Source organism: Salvia hispanica, chromosome 4, assembly GCF_029641045.1.
Source record: "Salvia hispanica isolate PSC_SH4W2 chromosome 4, Shi_PSC_v1, whole genome shotgun sequence".
NCBI classification, from domain to species: domain Eukaryota; kingdom Viridiplantae; phylum Streptophyta; class Magnoliopsida; order Lamiales; family Lamiaceae; genus Salvia; species Salvia hispanica.
This window is the reverse complement of record NC_142695.1, coordinates 31,399,277-31,423,942: the sequence shown is the minus strand read 5'-3', so window position 1 is coordinate 31,423,942 and position 24,666 is coordinate 31,399,277. Positions and strand designations below refer to the sequence as shown.

General features: G+C 45.6%; 1 protein-coding gene across 1 annotated transcript in view; it reads left to right on the top strand.

The window, feature by feature from the left end:
- The first annotated feature begins 1,107 nt into the window (after positions 1–1,107).
- Positions 1,108–24,666, top strand: part of LOC148928446 (uncharacterized) — a 50,023-nt gene continuing 26,464 nt past the window's right edge. Inside the window, exon 1 of the mRNA XM_089056677.1 lies at positions 1,108–2,064. Within this exon, the coding sequence (XP_088912803.1) occupies positions 1,108–2,064 (957 nt within the window). The remainder of the gene's footprint in view (positions 2,065–24,666) is intronic.

Below are 24,666 nucleotides of genomic sequence, written 5' to 3'. Positions count from 1 at the left end.
ACAAAGATTGGACAGCGACTCTGGCCGGATTTATCCTGACCGGAGAAATGCCGGCGACACCAAACCCTACCCAAACTGCAACCACAGTAATCCCACCCACCACCACCCCAAAAACCTCAAATCTGACATCCGAAAAGACCTCCCCAACAGTAACTGCACAATCAGAACCCTATCACCATTCTCCCATACACCAACAAACAGAGCCGCTCGACGTTAGCCCTCTTTCCGCCTATCAAGATCCCAACTGGGGAGAAACAGAGGAAAAAGAGAGCGGAGGGAGAACAAGCGAGGGCGAGAAGGACGAAGCAGAGAAGGATGAAGCAGAGAAGGAGGAGAGGCAAGAACCAGAAACACATCAAGAGGAAGCCTCAGTGGTAACTAAACCAGAGCCAGTAAAGAGGAGGCTAGTGTTGAAGAACGACCCCAAGGCAGAAAGGCAGAAACCCCAAAGAGTGTCACAGAGATGCTTAGGAAAGTGGAAGTCCAACAAGGCAGGAGCAAACACAGCAGCAGATGCAGTGGAGGTCTCTAGCGAAGACGAGAAGACTACTCCTACAAAACCCGGGGAGGAGCCCTCGAAAGCTAGCCAGAAGGACATCCAAATGGCAACAGGGACAGTATCATCAACGCCGACTGACCAGAAGGAGAATGCTGACAAGGTGGTTGAGGGTCTGGACCTCGCATCAGAGTCAGTAGGTCGGGAGGAGGCGACAAGAAATGATACTAGTACCCGTGTGGTGACCGAGCCTACCACCCAGGAGGACGTTTCAACACAAGCAGACGAAGAAGCAGAGGCAATGGAAATCGAAGAAGCCAAGTACATCCAAGAAAGAAAGAGAAAGGGGAAAGCCCCTGCCAAGAAGAAACAAGTTGTAAAGAAACAGCGCACTGCCAATCCCAGCATAGTGATCAGAGAGTGGGAAGAAAGAAGGTGGTTAAGTGACAGCGACTACATGTCCAGTGAAGAGTCTGACTCAAAGAGTGATATCTCTCTAGAGGGAAGAGTACCATGATCAGCAGCTCCCCGACAACCACCAAGAACTAGTCCACTCTCCAGTAGAGAGGATCGTGTATCGACGGTGGAGGGTAGAGCTCACTGATGAGCTTATGGAGGACATGAAGCACTACAACACCAAAAAGCTTCAGGACGCATTTGACGACAAGGAAGATAGCAGCAAGCAGGTCAAATGCGGAAAGGTACTCCACATACCCTCTTTGGATGAGTTATCTGTTCGTGATTCCTTCCTGGCCAGTATGGAAGCATTGGGTTTTGAGTGGCTGTTAGAGAATAGGGACCCGGAGATATCTGTGAGATTAGCGAAGGAGTTCTTCACCACGTTTAAGTTCCAAGTCACAACGGACCTAGACGAGGTGTCAATTTCCTTCCGGATATTCGGTGGAGAGCTGTCCATGAGTCTAATCGAGTGGACCGTGCGACTGGGAATGTGTAGCCTAAAGGAGGCTATAGGACCAGAATGGAGAAGTCGAGAGAGGGGGGTACCGAGGAGACACATAGACTTTGAGCCCCAGGAAGCCTGGGAGGAGCTAACCCACCCTGATGCTGGTCAGTTCGCCTCCACTACATCCAGATCCACACATTTCAACAATTCCATGCTGAGACTGGTGCAACTCTACTTGGGCTACAACTTACTGGGACAGAGTAATTCGGCTGCCAGAACATCTATGACTGAATTGTACATGGTGTGGTGCGCTAATCGCGGTAGGAGGCTACATTTGGGATTTTGGACAGCCTACCAATGCCACCTGATAGCCACCCACCCAGCTAGGAACTTGTCCCTCTGCCACATACTAGGAGCCTTCGTGCGCAACAACATCATCATAACACAGGCAGAAGACCTATCTCCGATGTACATGGTCGACGCTCCTGGCCTATTCGATATACCCTTCTTCGTTCGTACAAACTTGGTATACTACAAAGAAGGAGTGCCCCAATTGTACCCGATGGGAGAAGCCCCTGGTGGAAGGGCACAACAGGGCCAAGAGGGGCAAGCTGGGCAAATCGACCAAGCGCAAAGGCTGAGGCAAGAAAATCTGGAGAAGGCAGTCATTGAGCTAGCGGAGGAGAATAGACAATCACGGGCAGAGATGGCAAAGCTGACAACCCTAATGGAGAGTATCCTAAAGGAATTGGCGAGAGGAAAGGAAAGCACTGGAGCTGGAACGAGTGGACATGGAGGACAGAACGAGGAAACCACCGGACCTGAGGAAGAAGAAGGTGATGAACAAGAGGAGGCAGATGAAAACCAACCGGAATCCACTGAAGAGGAACCAAAGGAACCACCTGCACAGACCCCTGCGCCAAGGAGGAGCAGGAGGAACGTCTGATCGACCCTCCCTCAAACTGACCAGTTAGTTTTCTTTTATTTCTCTTTTTTTTACTTTTGTTAAATAGGTAGAATTATGTGTATTAAATGTGAGCAAACCCCATTCATAACATTTAGCCTATTCAATAGTCTAAGTGTGAGAAGTAAAGGGTTTGCTACTTCGGTGCATGTGTTCTTTCATAAGCATGTTAACTCACACTTAGCCTACTGCGTAGTCTAAGTGTGAGGAGTTTATATGTTTTTATATCATGTTTTGTAAATATTCTGCTCTGTTTTGTAAATCTATGTATATATCTGAAGCTCTCCCACTTAGCCTATTGCATAGTCTAAGTGTGAGAAGTTTTTAGATATAATATGTGTTTGTTATAAATGTGTGTCTGTCATACTAGCCATTCCCAATTTTCACTTCACAGCCTGTATCTGGGGCAAACACTTGTGAACTAAGAGGGAGGAGCAAATGGCCAGTATGACATGTATATATTTGTTATTTGAGTCTGTGCATTTTTTTTTAGGGTTTGTTTAGGTCTAGGAATTATGTGTTATGTGTTTTTTTAATGAATGGGCTTAAAACTCAACTGCCTCGAACTGACGGCGAGGGGAATTGAGGGAGATAAGGCATGCCGGAAAACAGAAACCACCCCCTCCAGTAACCCCTAGTTAGTATAGATGATGCAAGTATGAAGGAAAAACCCATCCCTTAGGTCAGACACGAAAGCCCTCTTAAAAGGTGAGTTAGAAGCCCCAAAGTGGAACTGCTTTCCAATAAACACTGAAAAAAAGAAGAGTGGCTACCACATGATGTCTAGGGAAAGGTGACCGCGTGTAGCAAACCCTGAAGGCAGTAGGAAACCCCCCCCCCCCCCCCCCCCCCCGCCGAAATAACTCATCAACCACTGGAACTGTGTGTGTGCAAGGCATAAGGCAAGGAGGCAACTGCCCAGGAGGACATACAAAAGAAACTTGCTGAAGAAAAGAAAAGCAAAGAAAGAAGGAGAAAATCGATCTGAAAAAATTCCAGATCCAAAAAAAAATAGAAGAAGGTATAAGGGTGGCAAAGCCAGAGGAAAGAAAACCGATGAAAATTGTCGCAGATACTTGACCACAAAAAGAGAAAGGAGGAAGAAGGAATAAGGGTGGCGAAGCCACAAGGAAGCTACTGACCAGTTGGAAGCCAACGTCAGAAATTGTCCAGCCGAAGAAGAAGCCCTAGCCAGAAGCCCGAATACACACAGTTCTCCCTCATCAAATAAGTAGTTAGTTTTTGAACCTTAGAGCCTTAGGAACAACTACCCCAAACATTACAAACCAATAGCCCCGTTACAAGCCTTAAAGACCTTCAGGAGCTGCACGTGAGATCTGAGTCCGAAACATCTGTGGTTTAGCATTGAGATAAAACAGTCCTAACATCCCCTGTGAGGAATGAGTGACTGAGTGAACCCAGTGTTTGGCCTAGGATTGGGTGATCCTGACAAGCAGATATACTGACTGGGGAGGAAAAGGGGGGCGGCGGAAGTTCAAGGCTGCCTAAGGCCGGATTGCACCTGATCTCGAGGGGTGGGGTGGTTGAAAATATAGCCTGTTCTATGTGTTTAAGTTAATTATATGTGTTATGTGTTTGTGTCGTTGTTTGTTTTCTTTTCCTTTGCGTCAGAGTCTTGAGTCTAGTTAGGTAGAGTCGGTCAGGGGGAGTAACCAGGCTCGAATTCGACTTATTTCTTTTTGTTTGTCTTCATGCTTGAGGACAAGCATTTGGTAAGTGTAAGCAGTTTGATAAGTCGTATTCTAAGCCTTGGTTACTGGTCAGTATGTCGTGAAATTCATGTATTATCTGCAAAACAGTTGCTCAAGTGACGCAAGTGAAAAGGGCGCTAGAAGGCTATGGTCCAAATCAGTATGAGACGATTCAGGTGACGCAAGTGAAAAGGGCGCTAGAAGGGTGCAACACTGACCAGGATGCATGCCAGAGAAAAGGCTCGAGATGGAGAAGAAGGATAGCTGGGATGATCATTAACAAGGGCAAAAAAGTCAAAACGTGAAGGAAGTCTACCCTAAAAGCAAGGGCAAACCTCCCTATAAAAGAAGCCACTTGGAGAGAGAAAAAGAGGAGTTCGGTTGGGAGTTCCAAGTTCTCGGTTCTCATACACACTTAGTAGAATTCTCTCTAGAAGATCAGTTCTTCAGCATTATCCAATCTCTCGTTCCTCGCCACAGCTATGGTCACTTGACGTCCAAGAGTCTACCGGAGTAGTCATCATCCCACCGTTCCAGCCAGTTCGTCGTAGTAGTATAGCAGTTTCACCGCCCGGAGTGGCAAAAACAATCGTTACTCGCTTTCTAGTTTAATCTTTACTTGCTTTCTTCGTTGGATCAGAGCACACATTTATCTTTGTTGCCTTTTGAAGTACTTGGTGAAGATCCAAACGTTTTAGTTATGAAATTTCTATTCCGAATGCCCCTTTGGTTCGAGTTTGCTTCATTCTGCTTAGGAAGTTAGATCTAGTCGTTTCTTTTAACTTCTAAGCGTTGTCTTATCTGGAGTTGTTGATCTGAGGTTGTAGTTATGTTTTAGTCTAATTTTCGTGCATGAGTCTTTCGTTCTGCATTATAATCACCACCTTGCATGTTAGTCAGTAGAGATAAACTGCAGTTTTGCCGTTCATTTTAAGTTTGAGCATTTTAATCTATGGATCTTGAGTTCGAAGTTATGAATCTGAGTTTAGTTTTGGTGTTTGTGTTCATATGATTTCTGTTAATACTTGGTGAAGAAGAAAACGTCAAAATCAACTTTAGTTTGGACCACTTTACTTTTAAGCTACTTTTACTTTTGTTCCCTACTTTTTAGTTGTACCTTCCAGACTTGTCAGAAAATCAACCAGCCACCAGATATACCTTGTTGTCTAAATTTCCCCTTTTAGTAACTGTCTACTTTTCGTATAGCTCTGAGATACTTTGTCCCCTATTTTCACGAACACAACCACATACCTTTTATTTTCACGTCAACTAGTCAGTAGAGTACCATCTTTATTTCTTGCCTATTCTCAACCCAAGCGTGGTAGCTAACCAAAAACACCTAGGAAAGTCACCGCAGTTATCCGAACGTGTCCATCCTTGTGGGATTCGACCCTTACCTCCACTATACTAATCAGTAGAAGTGGGTTGAGGAAACTTGTTTGAAATCAGGTCCCGGTTGTCTTACCAACGACTCAGCTGGGTCAGGAATCTCTTTCTAATCAGTTGGATACACTCCCAATTACATACGTTGACCGAGAGAAAACCTGCAACCTTTCAAAATGGCGCCGTTGCCGGGGATGGATGGCGTTCATACTTGTTATTGTGTGTGATCTTTTTGGTGTACATACTGTTTATAATTTTTCTTTTCTTTTTGTTTTCAGTTTATGAGAAGTGGCTCGGCTCCTGGCCAGTGGAGACCAAGGATACTTCCCCGAGGAACAATACTCGTTACCACTCGTTCTGGCCTGTCGACAGCACTGCCTGACCTAGGCACGAGCAGCGACGAGGAGAAAGAAGATCTAGAGTACCAACTCCCGGAGCTTCCACCCCAACCAGTAAGAACACTAGTGAGAATGGCAGACCAAGGTGAGGACGATCCCGAGCTTGCAACACTTACTGCACACGCTGACGGAGATCCTCTACAAGCCATAGTGGTCACCCCAGGCCAGACCGCCTGTGATGTGAAACCCCACGTTATTGCAATCCTACCGACGTACTGTGGGAAGAGTTACGAGGGAGTTCTGTAAGGCGCAGAGGCGGCCAGTAGGAGCAAGCGAGGATGATTACAGACTGAAGGCCCTACCTTTTGTCCTAAAGGGAGAGGCCAACACCTGGTCCATGCGCCTGCCAGCCGACTCCATCAATACATGGGCCAATTTCAAGTCAGTTTTCCTAGCTGAGTTCTTCCCGTCTTCAAAGACAAGTGCATTGAAGAGGAAAATATCGTGCATAAGGCAAGAATACGATGAAACCCTGAGCGAGTACTGGGAGAAGTACATGAGTCTTCTGGAGTCATGCCCCAACCATCGCATGAAGGAGATAGAGGTGCACCACACCTTCAATGAGGGGATGAACAAGGAAACAAAGGATCTGGCGAATTCATCATCCGGAGGCGATTTCACCCACTTGAGAGTCAGTGAAGCCAAAAAGGTGTTACGCAAGTTGTTGATTACGAAGAAGACGTACGACAACGCAAGGGATGGGTACAGTAGAGAAAGGGTAGCAAGTGCTTCGGCTACTGACCAGGAGGAACAGATAGATTTGAAGATGGAGGAATTAAAGAAGGAGTTGCTGACAGCAATCAAGTAGAACACTCCACCACCTTCTCCGACTGGAGGCAAAGAGGCCCCAGAACTACCATATGATCAGCCGGACAACTCGCCAGATGTGGAGCAAGCAAATGTCGCAGGATACTACAATTCCAACGACAATTGGATTCCGGGAAGGCAGAGGGATGCACCGTGGAGGGACCACCAAAACTTCCGATGGGGAGATGGAAATCAGAATCAGAACCAAAATCAGGCTCAAAATCAACCCAACCCCCAGCCGAACCAAAATTCCAACCGTGGCCCAACAAACCCTGACTACCAGTCTAACTGGGTAGGAAGAAACCAGCATCCTCAGAACCAAAACCCTCAAAACCAGAACCCGACCCTGCCTATGTGCCACCCCATCAGCGAAACAACCAGAACCAAAACCAGAACCAATTTAACCCAGGGCCTCAACATAACAGCCACAACCAAAACCAAAATCAGTACCAGCACAACCACGACCAGTACAACCCTCCTGCCCAGTATAACCAGTACCCATAGAACCAAAACCAACAAAATTTCTCGGGCTACCAGTCAAACCCACCACCCCAGTATAACCAGCACCAGGGCTCGAACCAATTCCATCACCCAAACAGGTCGAGGAGGTGTATGGAGGACATGATGGGAGAGATGCTTGCTTCGCAGCAGAGCATTAAAAGCGACTTGCAGTCCAGTAATGAAACAATGCAAGGAATGCAAAGTGCCCAGAAGGAGCATAGGGCAAATATGGATATGATGAACAGGCAGTTGGCCCAGCTCGCTAACTCGGTGGGCGAAATGAAAGAGAACTCAGGGAAACTCCCATCTACAGTCCAAGTACATGAAAAGGCAAATGTGAGTAAGATTACACTGCGGTCCGGAACAGCCTATAATGGACCTCAACTCAAGAACCCTATTGGGAAATCTAGTAGAGCAAGGGTGCTGAGCGACACCATCTCAGCGGAAGAGCTCAAGAGGCCTCTGCCTCAGATGGAGGATCCGTTTTTTTCTAAACGAGAAGCCTACTGTGGAAGGAAAGGAGGGAGAAACACAACCTGAAAATGAGCAACCTGAAGGAGCAATACCCGCATCGGGACCTCAAACCCAGGAGGAACCAAGAGAAAGTCCACCAAGGCTAACTGAAGAGGCTAAGGGAGAAAAGCCCTTCCCATATCGGTTTGTCACGAAGAGGAGGAAAGAAAACCCTGTGGATTTCATGTCAATATTCGGAAAGCTAGATGTCACAATACCATTCCTCCAAGCCGTGAGACTGCCCCCTCTTGGGAAGTTTATAAAGGAGTTCATAGCCGGAAAGGCCCAGGAGGATGGATAAATCATGGTGGAAGGGATAGCGTCAGCTATTGTACAGGAGAAACTACCACCCAAGAGAGCCGACCCAGGTATGTTTACTCTACCCATAACAGTTGGAGATGTAAAAATCGAGCATGCAATGTGCGATTTAGGAGCATCTATCAATGTTATGCTGTTATCCATTTATAATCTGTTGAAGGGGGTACAATTGTCAAATACTAGCGTGTTGATCCAACTGGCTGATAGGTCATGTATAAATTCGAAGGGTGTGTTAGAAAATGTGTTGGTCAGGATACGAGACTTTACTTATCCCGCTGATTTTTATGTAATTAAAATGAGTGAACCAGAAGCTAAGGAGTCTAGCGGGATATTGTTAGGAAGGCCATTCTTAAGAACGGCTAAGACAATTGTGGATATGGCTGAGGGGACAATTTGCATTGACTTTAATGGTGAGAAATTTGTTTTTGACATCAATGAAGCCATGAAAAAACCAATAGATTCTGAAAATCTATGTTATGTTGATGTAATTGACCCTTTAGTCCAAGAATTTCTTGAGACCGAATTATTGCAGGAAAAACTCCAAGCCTTGGATGTGTATGCCCAGGCTGATGTGGAAGCAGCTGCATGGTGTGATCTGATCAGTAGCCGAGGGTTAACTGACGAGGAGATCGAAGAAGCAATTACGGAATTCTGTCAGAAGTCAGAACTAGCGGGATCCGTAGGGGCTTTACTACCGGCCAGTATGGAGGAAAAATCAGATGGTGAACAAGAGCGAGATGAGGATTCTAGAAAGAACCCTCTACCTACAGACACGCTACCCCACAAGTGGAGTTAAAAAAATTGCCAGCGAACCTTAAGTATGCCTACCTCGGGGAGGAAGACTCGTTCCCTGTAATCATCAATAGCGGGCTGACTGATGAGCAAGAGGCAAGACTACTAACTGTGTTGAGCAAAAACAAGAAGGCTATTGGATGGAGCCTTACGGACCTGGTGGGGATAAGCCCGGACGTCTGCATGCAACATATTAGGCTGGAGGAGGGAGCCAAGGCACATAGAGATTCGCAAAGAAAGGTGAACCCAAACATGCGGGAAGAGACACTGAAGGAAATCTTGAAGTTACTCTCACTGGGCATTATATACTCGGTACCCGATAGTGAATGGGTCAGCCCAATCCATATAGTCCCACAGAAATCAGGGATCCAGGTGGTTAAGAATGAGAGTAATGAGCTAGTGCCCACCAGACTAGTCACTGGATGGCGAATGTGTATAGATTACCGAAAGCTGAACACTGCAACCAGGAAGGACCATTTCCCCCTGCCATTCATCGATCAAATGCTGGAGCTTAGGAGGAAGTACTTCTGCTTTTTGGATGGGTACAGTGGTTACTTTCAAATCTACGTGAACCCGGAGGACCAGGATAAAACCACGTTCACCTGTCCGTTTGGAACCTATGCGTATAGGCGTATGTCATTTGGCTTATGCAACGCCCCCGGTACTTTCCAACGGTGCATGATGAGCATATTCTCGGATTTGATTGAAGATTGTATAGAGATCTTTATGGATGATTTTACTGTCTACGGAGACTCTTTCGACTCGTGCTTGCAACAGTTGGATGTGGTGCTAGAAAGGTGCCAAGCAAAGAGTCTGGTTTTAAATTTTGAGAAATGCCACTTTATGGTTACAGAAGGAATTGTCTTAGGACACGTGGTGTCAGAAAAGGGAATCCAGGTGGATCAAGCTAAGGTGGATGTCATATCCAAACTACCCATCCCTACTGATCAGAAAGGAATAATAGGTTTTCTGGGCCATGCTGGATTTTATCGAAGATTTATCAAGGATTTCGCCAAGATTGCCCGACCCCTTACCAGACTTCTCCAGAACGAGGTGGAGTTCATTTTCGACGAGCATTGCAAGGCTTCTTTTAACCTCCTTAAGGAAAAATTATTCAGGCTCCTAACTGGGATCACCCCTTCGAGGTGATGTGCGATGCTAGTGACTATGAAGTGGGGGCCGTACTAGGTCAGAAGATCGATGGGAAAAGGTACGTGATATTCTATGCATCTAAGACCTTGAATCAATCCCAACGGAATTATGACACCACCGAGAAGGAGATGTTGACAGTTGTCTATTCATTCGAAAAGTTCAGGCAGTACCTACTGGAATCCAGAGTCATCGTCTATACTGATCATGTGGCCATTAAGTATCTCATTGCGAAGAAGGAGTCAAAACCCGACTGATCAGATGGGTGCTGCTTTTACAAGAATTTGATTGGGAAGTAGAAGACAAAAAGGGGGTTGAAAACAAAGTAGAGGACCACTTGAGCAGAATAATACAAGTAGGGAAAAATGAGGATGAGAGAGATCGATTCCCGGAAGAGCATTTGTGTGAAGTGATTTTCTCCGCAAGGAAGATCGATTGGGAAGAAGTAATGAGGCTTACTGGACAGGACGCAACAACCAAGGGCAAGGAGAAAGTAGGACAGGAACCCTAGTATGCGGACTTGGCCAACTACCTAGTGACGGGAGAGCTACCAATGGTGCCAAACGTGACAAAGGCTCAGAGGATGAAGATCAAGAGCGAAGCAAAGTATTATTTCTGGGACGACCCATACTTGTGGAAGGTAGGAACCAACCAGGTCATAAGGAGATGTGTTCCTGACTGGGAGCAACGGGATGTACTAACGCACTGCCACTCCTTGGCATGTGGAGGACATTTCAGGCCAAGGAAGACTGCCAGAAAGGTGCTGGATAGCGGATTCTACTGGCCGACCCTGAACAGAGATGCATACGAGTTCTGCAAAGGCTGTGACCGTTGCCAACTGACCGGTGGGATCTCCACGAGGGACGAAATGCCGCAAGTTCCAGTAATTGTTTGTGAGGTGTTCGACATCTGGGGTATGGACTTCATGGGTCCTTTTCCCTCATCTTATGGGAACTCCTACATCCTGGTGGCAGTTGACTATGTATCAAAGTGGATAGAAGCCAAAGCCACGAGCACTTGTGAATCTAAAGAAGTCACCAAGTTCCTCAAGAGTCATATATTCAGCCGATTTGGGATACCAAGGGCAATCATCTCCGATCAAGGGACTCACTTCTGCAACCAAAAGGTCGAAGCATTGATGAAGAAGTACGGAGTTCATCACCGCCTATTTAGTCCTTACCACCCTCAAGCCAACGGGCAAGCAGAGATCTCAAACAGGGAAATAAAGAGCATCTTAGAGAAGACAGTCAACCCCTCCAGAAAAGATTGGAGCACAAGGTTGGAGGATGCTCTGTGGGCATATCGGACAGCCTACAAAACTCCTATCGGGATGTCCCCATATCACATCGTCTTTGGGAAGATGTGCCACTTGCCAGCGTACTGGGCAGTTCAGCAGGTTAACGTGGATGCTAAGGCCTGTGAAGAGGAAAGGAAGCTGCAACTACAAGAGCTGGAAGAACTCAGATTGGAGTCGTTTGACTCATCCATGTGGTACAAGGAGAAAACAAAGATGTGGCACGGCAAAAATCTGAGAACAAAGGATCTCCAAGTTGGTCTGAAAGTACTACTCTTCCAGTCAAGATTGAAGCTAATTCCTGGGAAACTCAAGTCAAAATGAGCAGGACCTTACATTATTACTGCACTACGTGCTAATGGAGCGGTCGAGATTTTCAGGGAGTGTCCCTAACTCTGAATCTTTTGTCGTTAATGGGTATAGATTAAAAATATATAGGGAAAATGAAGAGATGTGTGTAGTGGAAGAAATTCCACTACATCTCAATATCGTCTAAATGACCAGTAGAAAAGGGGTTTGGAGTTCCACCTGGTCAACGTAATATGATTTGTGCTTATTGACCAGGTAAAACTTTAAATACCCTTACTAATGATGTAATATTGTGAATATTTAGTAATTTAACTTAAGTTAAGTAAGAAAAACACCAAAAAGATTTTAGGATCTTAAATATTAATTTGGAGTCCGTATTGACCACGAGGATACCACTTGGGTGAAAGTCTGAATTATATTAAGAGCCATTTATTTGCTTTATTTCTATTTCCAGCTAGTTGAGAGGGAGGTATAGAGTGAAATTTGAATTTTGGTGCGTGTTGCAGCAGGCGAGTACAGAGACTGGGAGGGCGCGTGGAGCAGAGACGTGACGGGAGACGTCCAATCAGCTGCGAGAATGCTCAACTGCCTCCCACCCGAAGCGTCGCAACCTGCAACCGCCTGCAACCGGTCAAAACCCTCAACTGCCCACCCCACTATAAAATACCCCACCGCCTACTCCCCTTCACTTTACAAACCCTTACCTGCATTCTCTCACCCACAACCACCAACCCACTCTGAAAACTACCACCCAAATCCAAAAACCACCGTGAACCACTAATTGAAAAAGAGAACCACCACCGATACAGACCATGGCGAAGAGAAAAACAACCGATAACCCAGCATCTACCACCGGCGAAGAGCCCCCCAGTAGTCCGAGCAACAACCGAATCGCGGCCTTCGAGTCCGCAATGATCACAGCCAACGCCGACGACACAAATTCCGGCAATGGTTCCTTTAGACGCACTTGCAGCGTATCTAAGGCAACAAGACCCGAACAAAGATTGGACAGCGACTCTGGCCGGATTTAGCCTGACCGGAGAAATGCCGACGACACCAAACCTTACCCAAACTGCAACCACGGTAAACCCACCCACCACCACCCCAAAAACCTCAAATCCGACATCCGAAAAGACCTCCCCAACAGTAACTGCACAATCAGAACCCTCTCACCTTTCTCCCATACACCAACAAACAGAGCCGCTCGACGTTAGCCCTCTTTCCGCCTATCAAGATCCCAACTGGGGAGAAACAGAGGAAAAGGAGAGCGGAGGGAGAGCAAGCGAGGGCGAGAAGGACGAAGCAGAGAAGGATGAAGCAGAGAAGGAGGAGAGGCAAGAACCAGAAACACATCAAGAGGAAGCCTCAGTGGTAACTAAAGCAGAGCCAGTAAAGAGGAGGCTAGTGTTGAAGAACGACCCCAAGGCAGAAAGGAAGAAACCCCAAAGAATGTCACAGAAATGCTTAGGAAAGTGGAAGTCCAACAAGGCAGGAGCAAACACAGCTGCAGATGCTGTGGAGGTCTCTAGCGAAGACGAGAAGACTACTCCTACAAAACCTGGGGAGGAGCCCTCGATAGCTAGCCAGAAGGAAACCCAAATGGCAACAGGGACAGTATCATCAACGCCGACTGACCAGAAGGAGAATGCTGACAAGGTGGCTGACGGTCTGGACCTCGCATCAGAGTCAGTAGGTCCGTGTGGGGACCGAGCCTACCACCCAGGAGGACGTTTCAACACAAGCAGACGAAGAAGCAGAGGCAATGGAAATCGAAGAAGCTTAGTACATCCAAGAAAGAAAGAGAAAGGGGAAAGCCCCTTCCAAGAAGAAACAAGTCGTAAAGAAACAGCGCACTGCCAATGCCGGCATAGTGATCAGAGAGCGGGAAGAAAGAAGGAGGTTAAGTACAGCGACTACACGTCCAGTGAAGAGTCTGACGCAGAGAGTGATATCTCTCCAGAGGGGGAAGAGTACCATGAGCAGCAGCTCCCCGACAACCACCAAGAACTAGTCCACCCTCCGGTAGAGAGGATCGTGTACCGACGGTGGAGGGTAGAGCTCACTGATGAGCTTATGGAGGACATGAAGCACTACAACACCAAAAAGCTTCAAGACGCATTTGACGACAAGGAAGATAGCAGCAAGCAGGTCAAATGCGGAAAGGTACTCCACATACCCTCTCTGGATGAGTTATCTGTTCGTGATTCCTTCCTGGCCAGTATGGACGCCTTGGGTTTTGAGTGGCTGTTAGAGAATAGGGACCCGGAGATATCTGTGAGATTAGCGAAGGAGTTCTTCACCACGTTTAGGTTCCAAGTCACAACGGACCTAGACGAGGTGTCAATTTCCTTCAGGATATTCGGTGGAGAGCTGTCCATGAATCTGATCGAGTGGACCGTGCGACTGGGAATGTGTAGCCTGGTGTAGGCTATAGGACCAGAATGGAGAAGTCGAGAGGGGGGAGGGGGTACCGAGGAGACACATAGACTTTGAGCCCCAGGAAGCCTGGGAGGAGCTAACCCACCCTGATGCTGGTCAGTTCGCCTCCACTACATCCAGATCCACACATTTCAACAATTCCATGCTAAGACTAGTGCAACTCTACTTGGGCTACAACTTACTGGGACAGAGTAATTCGGCTGCCAGAACATCTATGACTGAATTGTACATGGTGTGGTGCGCTAATCGCGGTAGGAGGCTGCATTTGGGATTTTGGACAGCCTACCAATGCCACCTGATAGCCACCCACCCAGCTAGGAACTTTTCCCCTCTGCCACATACTAGGAGCCTTCGTGCGCAACAACATCATCATAACAGAGGCAAAAGACCTATCTCCGATGTACATGGTCGACGCTCCTGGCCTGTTCAATATACCCTTCTTTGTCCGCACAAACTTGGTATACTACAGAGAAGGAGTGCCACAGTTCTACCCGATGAGAGAAGCCCATGGTGGAAGGGCACAACAGGGCCAAGAGGGGCAAGTGGGCAAATCGACCAAGCGCAAAGGCCGAGGCAAGAAAATCTAGAGAAGGCAGTCATTGAGCTAGCGGAGGAGAATAGACAATCACGGGCAGAGATGGCAAAGCTGACAACCCTAATGGAGGGTATCCTAAAGGAATTGGCGAGAGGAAAGGAAAGCACTGGAGTTGGAACAAGTGGACATGGAGGACAGAACGAGGAAACCACCGGACCTTAGGAAGAAGAAGGTGATGAACAAGAGGAGGCAGATGACAACCAACCGGAATCCACTGAAGAGGAACCAAACTGCACAGACCCCTGCGCCAAGTAGGAGCAGGAGGAACGTCTGATCGACCCCCCCTAAACTGACCAGTTAGTTTTCTTTTTAATTTTTAGTTTTCTTTTATTTCTCTTTTTTTTACTTTTGTTAAATAGGTAGAATTATGTGTATTAAATGTGAGCAAACCCCATTCATAACACTTAGCCTATTAAATAGTCTAAGTGTGAGAAGTAAAGGGTTTGCTACTTCAGTGCATGTGTTCTGTCATAAGCATATTAACTCACACTTAGCCTACTGCGTAGTCTAAGTGTGAGGAGTTTATATGTTTTTATATCATGTTTTGTAAATATTCTGCTCTGTTTGTAAATCTATGTAAATATCTGAAGCTCTCCCACTTAGCCTATTGCATAGTCTAAGTGTGAGAAGTTTTTAGATATAATATCTGTTTGTTATAAATGGGTGTCTGTCATACTAGCCATTCCCAATTTTCACTTCACAGCCCGTATCTGGGGCAAACACTTGTGAACTAAGAGGGGGGAGCAAATGGCCAGTATGACATGTATATATGTGTTATTTGAGTCAGTGCATGTTAGTTTTTTTCAGGGTTTGTTTAAGTCTAGGAATTATGTGTTATGTGTTTTTTTAATGAATGGGCTTAAAACTCAACTGCCTCGAACTGACGGTGAGGGGAATTGAGGGAGATAAGGCATGCCGGAAAACAGAAACCACCCCCTCCATTAACCCCTAGTCAGTATAGATGATGCAAGTATGAAGGAAAAACCCACCCCTTAGGTCAGACACGAAAGACCTCTTAAAAGGTGAGTTAGAAGCCCCAAAGTAGAACTGCTTTCCACTAAACACTGAAAAAAAAAGAGTAGCTACCACATGATGTCTAGGGTAAGGTGACCGCGTGTAGAAAAAAAAAAAAACCCTACCCTTAGAACCCCATTTTCTAACCTGATCTATACCCCGAAATAACCCATCAACCACTGGAACTGTGTGTGTGCAAGGCATAAGGCAAGGAGGCAACTGCCCAGGAGGACATACAAAAGAAACTTGCGGAAGAAAAGAAAAGCAAAGAAAGAAGGAGAAAATCGATCTGAAAAAATTCCAGATCCAAAAAAAAATAGAAGAAGGTATAAGGGTGGCAAAGCCAGAGGAAAGAAAACCGATGAAAATTGTCGCAGATACTTGACCACAAAAAGAGAAAGGAGGAAGAAGGAATAAGGGTGGCGAAGCCACAAGGAAGCTACTGACCAGTTGGAAGCCAACGTCAGAAATTGTCCAGCCGAAGAAGAAGCCCTAGCCAGAAGCCCGAATACACACAGTTCTCCCTCATCAAATAAGTAGTTAGTTTTTGAACCTTAGAGCCTTAGGAACAACTACCCCAAACATTACAAACCAATAGCCCCGTCACAAGCCTTAAAGACCTTCAGGAGCTGCACGTGAGATCTGAATCCGAAACATCTGTGGTTTAGCATTGAGAGAAAACAGTCCTAACATCCCCTGTGAGGAATGAGTGACTGAGTGAACCCAGTGTTTGGCCTAAGATTGGGTGATCCTGACAAGCAGATATACTGACTGGGGAGGAAAAGGGGGGCGGCGGAAGTTCAAGGCTGCCTAAGGCCGGATTGCACCTGATCTCGAGGGGTGGGGTGGTTGAAAATATAGCCTATTCTATGTGTTTAAGTTAATTATATGTGTTATGTGTTTGTGTCGTTGTTTGTTTTCTTTTCCTTTGCGTCAGAGTCTTGAGTCTAGTTAGGTAGAGTCGGTCAGGGGGAGTAACCAGGCTCGAATTCGACTTATTTCTTTTTGTTTGTCTTCACGCTTGAGGACAAGCATGTGGTAAGTGTGAGCAGTTTGATAAGTCATATTCTAATCCTTGGTTACTGGTCAGTATGTCATGAAATGCATGTATTATCTGCAAAACAGTTGCTCAAGTGTGCAGGATTAAGGGATCCAAATCAGTAGGAGACGATTCAGGTGACGCAAGTGAAAAGGGCGCTAGAAAGGTGCAATACTGACCAGGATGCATGCCAGAGAAAAGGCTCGAGATGGAGAAGAAGGATAGCTGGGATGATCATTAACAAGGGCAAAAAAGTCAAAACGTGAAGGAAGTCTACCCTAAAAGCAAGGGCAAGCCTCCCTATAAAAGAAGCCACTTGGAGAGAGAAAAAGAGGAGTTCGGTTGGGAGTTCCAAGTTCTCGGTTCTCATACACACTTAGTAGAATTCTCTCTAGAAGATCAGTCTTTCAGCATTATCCAATCTCTCGTTCCTCGCCACAGCTATGGTCACTTGACGTCCAAGAGTCTACCGGAGTAGTCATCCTCCCACCGTTCCAGCCAGTTCGTCGTATTAGTATAGCAGTTTCACCGCCCGGAGTGGCAAAAACAATCGTTACTCGCTTTCTAGTTTAATCTTTACTTGCTTTCTTCGTTGGATCTGTGCAAACATTTATCTTTGTTGCCTTTTGATGTACTTGGTGAAGATCCAAACGTTTTAGTTATGAAATTTCTATTCCGAATGTCCCTTTGGTTCGAGTTTGCTTCATTCTGCCCAGGAAAGTTAGATCTAGTCGTTGGTTTTAACTTCTAAGCGTTGTCTTATCTGGGGTTGTTGATCTGAGGTTGTAGTTATGTTTTAGTCTAATTTTCGTGCATGAGTCTTTCGTTCTGCATTATAATCACCACCTTGCATGTTAGTCAGTAGAGGTAAACTGCAGTTTCGCCGTTCATTTTAAGTTTGAGCATTTTAATCTATGGATCTTGAGTTTGAAGTTATGAATCTGAGTTTAGTTTTGGTGTTTGTGTTCATATGATTTCTGTTAATAGTTGGTGCAGAAGAAAACGTCAAAATCAACTTTAGTTTGGACCACTTTACTTTTAAGTTACTTTTACTTTTGTTCCCTAATTTTCAGTTGTACCTTCCAGACTTGTCAGAAAATCAACCAGCCACCAGATATACCTTGTTGTCTAAATTTCCCCTTTTAGTAACTGTCTACTTTTCGTATCGCTCTGAGACACTTTGTCCCCTATTTTCACGAACACAACCACATGCCTGTTATTTTCACGCCAACTAGTCAGTAGAGTACCATCATTATTTCTTGCTGATAAGGCTAATTTCATGCATCGGTTATATAGTGAAAAACATTACATTTTGCTGGGTCTAACACAGTTTCTAAGCCAGGTGTATGACAGAATCGCTAGATCCAGGAGATGCTGAAGGAAACAGTCTAGCGAAAGAATGAAGTAGAAGTGAGCAGAATCTAAGGAAAAAGAAGGCTTGAAGAAGGGAGTCAATAGCTGAGGGAAACAAAGTCTATCTATACCTCGCTGGGCCCCACTTCAACGCCTATAAATAGAGGAGCATGCAACACACAAGATATCACTCTTTTTCGCTCACTCTTAGCTCACACACAACACACACTTGGGAAATGAGAGGTCTGGGGTAGTTTTCGGTTTCAAGGGGTCAATTCTTCAGAAAATTTCAGTCGTAACGCCGTCCGCGTGAGGGCGAAGATACAATCTCTTTATTTTCAGTTTCTTTTGCACTCTCTTTCGTTCGAACTTCACTTTTGGAAGTCGATTTGGTTGTTGATGTTACTGATTATCTATGCATTTTTTTGCTTTCGTTACATTTGTGTTATTTTGTGTTGATCTACGTTGATCCTGCTGTTGAGAGTTTTTATTTCGGCAAGTTGTATGTTGATCTCTGTTCTTGTTACTTTGGTGCTCGATCTGGGAATTTGGCTGTAGATCTGCGGTGTTATTGTTGATCGGAGGTTGTTGGTTAAATTTGGAGTTATGAAATGTTTCTTTTGGCTGGAGTTTGTGTCGGACGCTTGGATCCGGAGTGGATTTAGCGTTTGAGGTTGGATCTGAACAGGGGAAGTCGAGTTATGCATGGATTTTGAGTTTTCTGCTTGCTTTCTGTTTTACTTCGTCTAGCATCCGTAGATCTGTTTAGTTCTTAATTGTTACTCATTAAAATTGTTTAAATCCAGTCTGCTCTGTTCCGATTTCGCTCATGCTGCTTTCTCTGAGTTTTTTTTTACGCAAATTGGTTGGAGAAGATGATGTCGCTGTTAGATAGTACCTTAGTTAGTTGTTTTTCCATCTTTTTGTCCGTACTCTGATTGTTCGGTTTAGTTTCCGTGCATGCTTTTGTTGTTTCGCCTAGATCTAGCTGTTAGCGTAGCAGTTTAAAATCCCAAGTTAAGTTTAATTTCCTCAACCCAAAAAAATGCGTGGCAGCAGCCAACCCAAAAACAACCCCCAAATCCTTGAGCATGATTATTACGCATCCATGTCTGTGGGATCGATCCCTACTTCCCTGTGCTAGGAGTACTCTGTGTGTCCGACGACCAAGATTTTTCCGACGACCAACGACCGTGTGATCTAGCGGATTTGCTAGACCTAGGAAACCTGTTATTTTCTTTCTGTGCACACAGTGACTACCCACACACTAGTGTGTCTAGTAGATCTTCAAATGGCGCCGTTGCCGGGGAAGGATGGCATTTATTGTTATTGCGTTTAAGGATTTGGTGTAAATATTTTAATTTATGTTATTTTCTTTCTCCTTGACAGTTTATGAACGCAGGCTTCCATTCTGGAAGTTGGGCGAGCTCATCTGGGTCAGGGAGTGGCCAATATAAGTGGCGAGTCAAGGAATCTACGTCTACCATCACCACCAGGTCAGGTTTAAGGACGAAGGACCCATTTCCGTTCGAATCAGAAAGTGAGAAGAAGTGGAACTCATCAAGAAAAGAGGACCCGAAGTCGTCCACCGAAACAGAGCAATCCGAGACTGAGGAAGACGAGGACGTGAATATGGCACACATAGTGGACCCTGATCCGGAAATAGGTTCGCTCACCGCGCATCTAGACGGCGAGCCGGCCCATGCCATAGTCTCAAACCCGCGTAGGAGGTCTATTGATATCAAGACAAATGTGCTTGGAGTTTTGCCCACATTCTCTGGACGAAGGAACGAATGTCCTTATGAATTCCTAAACGAGTTCAGTAAGTTGTGCAGCATTCAAAAGAGACCTAACGAGGCGACTGAGGAGGACTACCGTTTACGTGCAGTCCCGTTTTCCCTCAAAGGGGAAGCCAATACTTGGTTACTAAGGCTTCCACCAGACTTGATTAACACATGGAAAGATTTCAAGCTGGAATTCTTGGATTATTTTTTTCCTTCCAACAAGACGAATGCCTTGAAGAAGGAGATTCAGGAATGCAAGCAGGAATATGATGAGTCTCTGAGTTCTTATTGGTCCCGGTTCAAGGGGTTGCTGGATGCTTGTCCGAACCACAGGATGATAGAAGCGGAGACCTACTATCTGTTCTACGAAGGTGCGAATCCTGAATCAAAGGACTTGATGAATTCCTCGAGCGGGGGAAACTTTACCAAGAATAAAGCAAGTGATGCCAGAGAAACTTTAGGAAGGTTGATCGAGGCGAAGAAGGCCTATGATAACCCGCGAAGCATATTGAGGAGAGGGTCAGCCAATGCAGTAACGGAACAAGATGACAAGAAGGTGGAAGATCGATAAACTAGAGAAAGCATTGCTGAATGCAATTGAGAAATACAATCCGCATGCTCCAGTAGAAATTGAGAAACCCCCTGGTCCAGAGGAAAGGCAATTTCAGCCGTATTACAGTCAGCCCTGTGAAGGGGAGTGCCAAGCTCAGGCAAATTCGATGGGAAGTTGGAATCCCGACGGAAGTTGGAACCAAGGAAGACAGAGGGATGCTCCATGGAGGACTCACCCAAACTTTAGGTGGACTGACCATGATCAAGGCCAGCCACCCTCACTTCAGCTCACGAATTATGCACACCCTCCGGAGAGGCAGTCCAACTGGTTAGGGAAAAGTCAAGAGGGGCAATTGCAACTGGGTACAGGAATCAGGACCATAGTAATTGAGGAAATAGGAATCAGAACAATCCAAGGAGCTCCTATGTGCCACCTCATCAGAGAAATAACCAGGGGAACTACCAGAATTCCCAACCGAATCATCAAGGGAATCAAGGGTCTAGTAACCAGTACAACAACCATCAGAGGAATCAAGGGTCTAGCAACCAAATACAACAATCATCAAGGGAACTATCGTCAGAACCAAGGTCAAGGACCAAATTCTAATCAATTCAACTCCAGGCCACAGAGGAGTTTGGATGACATGGTCCACGACCTAGTGAATTCACAGCAGTTCATGCTAAATAACCTGCACTCCAACAATGACGTGGTGCACAAATTGCAAGACGCTCAGTATGAACATAAAGCCGCCATGGATTTGATGGCAAAGCAACTGTCCCAGATTGCAGTTTCCTTGAATGAGATGCGGGGAAATGAAGGGAAACTTCCTGCCACAGTCAAACCACCGGACCGAGCAAACATTAATCAAATCACCTTGAAATCTGGGCGGGGTTATGAAGGACCGACTTTGGAAATTGACGAGGAAGTACCTATGCAGGTTAGTGAAGGAAAAAAAAGTCAGATGCATCAAGGGGATAGCCCTAGACCCAGGGAAATCTTTGTTCAGAATGACCTCCAGAGGGGAGATTTAGAGGGATCCCTACCTCGACCGAGCGACCCATTCTTCCTAGACTCAGAACCTGAAGAAGTGAGCAAGGAAGGAAACATGGGAGTTGATGAAACCCAGGTTGGGACTTCCACAAATGCAGGTAAGCGAACAAAGCCATTTCCATACCGAGGGGAAGCAAAGAAAAAGAAGGATGATACAGAGGATCTCATGGAGATTTTTAGCAAGTTGAAAATCAACCTGCCATTCTTGCAAACCCTAAAAATGCCTGCTTTCAGCAAGTTCATCAAGGAATTCATTGCAGGGAAGACCAAGCCAGACGGGAAGATTGTTATCGGGGAGAATGTGTCTGCTGTGATACAAAAGAGAAGGATGCCCACAAAATGCACCGACCCAGGTATGTTCACATTACCCATCTCTCTAGGGGACATCAGGGTCGAGCATGCTATGTGTGATCTAGGGGCGTCCATTAATGTTTTACCGCTTTCGATCTATAAGAAATTGACTGGAGTAAGGATGGTTGCTACCAAGGTAGTGATCCAGTTAGAAGATAGAACTTGCATTTGTCCTGAAGGGGTGTTGGAAAATATCATAGTCAAAGTGCATGATTTTCTATATTCTGCTGATTTTTATGTGATCAAGATGAATGATAATGAGTCTGCTGAGTCTAGTGGCGTGCTTTTAGGGAGACCTTTTCTACGTACTGCCAAAACCATTATCGATGTCTTCGATGGAACAATTTGCTTGGATTATAATGGGGAAAAATATACTTTTAGCATAGATGAGGGGATGAAAAGGCCTTTAGATGTTGAGAATCTCTATGCTATTGATGTTATTAACCCCCTGGTCCAAGAATATCTTGAGACGGAATTGATACAAGAACAAATTGACAACTCGGAGTTGAGCCATTCATTTGACAGAGAAGTTGCAGGATGGTGTGCAGCAATGAACACAACAGAATTGACAGATGAGGAACTCACGGAGGCCATCATGGAGTTTTGCAGAAGTCCCGAGTCAGCCAAATCTAAGGGATCGGCTCACGTGGCTAGTCTGGAGAATTCTCCTGGGTCTGGGAAGGAGGCATTACCAGAAATTGCAGACAAAAATCCCTTGCCCCAGAAGACGAATGGAACAAAGAAGGAACTGAAGACACTTCCACCAGGCCTCAAGTACGCTTACTTGGAGTAGAATGAGACATTCCCGATAATAGTCAACAGTAACCTGACCAAGGAGTAAGAGAAGGGGTTGTTGGAAGTCATCAAAAGAAACAAGAAAGCAATAGGGTGGACTCTCTCGGATTTGGTAGGAATAAGTCTGTATCTTTGTATGCACCACATTCGTCTGGAAGAAGGTGCGAAGGCTCATCGAGATGCACAACGGAAACTGAATCCGAACATGCGAGAGGAGGTCCTAAAGGAGGTGTTAAAATTGCTTGCTCTAGGAATCATCTACTCCATTCCGGACAGCGAGTGGGTCAGTCCTGTCCATATGGTACCTAAAAAGTCTGGAACACAGGTTGTTAAGAATGAAAAGAATGAGCCGGTGCCCACTACACTAGTGACGGGGTGGAGGATGTGCATCGACTACAAGAAGCTGAACGAAGCCACGACTGGCGTGCAAGCAGTACTTTTGTTTCCTTGATGGATACAATGGCTATTTCCAAATCTACGTTAACCCAGAGGACCAAGGGAAAACCACGTTCACGTGCCCCTTTGGTACCTATGCATACCGAAGAATGCCATTTGGATTGTGTAATGCACCAGGAACTTTCCAGCGGTGTATGATGAGCATTTTCTCAGATCTGCTGGAAGTATGCATTGAGATATTCATGGACGATTTCACCGTATACGGGAACTCATTTGATACTTGTTTGGCCAGCCTTGATCTAGTGTTACAGAGATGCCAAGAGAAACATTTAGTATTGAATTTCGAAAAATGCCACTTCATGGTGACTGAAGGCATTGTCCTGGGTCACGTGGTTTCCGAGAGAGGGATACAAGTAGACAAAGCAAAGGTAGATGTGATATCAAAGTTACCGTACCCTACGAACCAAAAAGAGGTGAGAGGCTTCCTAGGTCATGCAGGGTTTTATAGGAGGTTTATCAAGGATTTCGCAAAAATCGCGCAACCACTCACTCGTTTGTTACACAATGATGTGGAATTCGTCTTTGACGAAGGATGCAAAAAGGCATTTCAGTTGCTTAAGGACAGGTTAGTGTCAGCACCAATTATCAGGGCGCCAGACTGGAATCATCCTTTTGAGATAATGTGTGACGCGAGTGATTTTGCTGTGGGAGCTGTCCTAGGACAGAAAATTGATGGAAAAAGCTATGTGATCTTCTATGCTTCCAAGACGCTGAATCAGGCTCAGAAGAATTATGACACCACGGAGAAGAAAATGTTGGCTGTCGTATACTCGTTTGAAAAATTCCGACCCTACCTCCTTGGGTCGAGGGTTATAGTCTTCACAGATCACGCAGCAATAAAGTACTTACTGGCTAAGAAGGAGTCTAAGCCATGATTAATCCGTTGGGTGTTACTCTTGCAGGGGTTTGATTGGAAAGTAAGAGACAAAAGAGGAACGAAGAATAGAGTAACCGATCACTTGAGCAGAATATATCAAGGGGAAACAGAAGAGGCCATACCCGATGCCTTCCCTGAGGAGCATTTGTACTTTCTGGAGAAATTTCCTAGACCAATTAACTGGGAAGCAGTTTTGGCTTTAACCGGTCTAGGAGAATCGGATAAAGGGAAGCGCACACTGAACGCAGAACCGTGGTTTGCTGACTTAGCCAACTACTTGGTCACGGGAGAGGTGCCAAGTTCAGACGAAGTTTCCCGGGCCCAGAGGATGAAAATTAAAAGCGAAGCCAAATATTACTTTTGGGGCTACCCCTACCTGTGGGAAATGTGCTCAAATCAAGTGATTAGACGTTGCATTCCCGAATGGGAACAAAAAGATGTGTTAATTCATTGCCACACTTTGGCATGTGGAGGTCACTTTGGACCAAGGAAGACAGCAAGGAAGGTTCTGGACAGCGGTTTTTACTGGCCGACGTTAAATAGGGATGCCTTTGAGTTTTGCCAATGTTGCGAGAGGTGCCAACAGACGGGGGGAATTTCAAGGAGGGACGAGATGCCTCAGGTCCCGGTGATCGTGTGCAAAATTTTTGATGTGTGGGGAATGGACTTTATGGGACCATTCCCATCATCCTGTGGGAACACTTATATATTGGTTGCAGTAGATTATGTGTCTAAGTGGATAGAAGCTAGGGCCACCACAACATGTGAATCAAAGGAGGTCGCAAAATTTTTGAAGGCCAATATTTTCAATAGATATGGA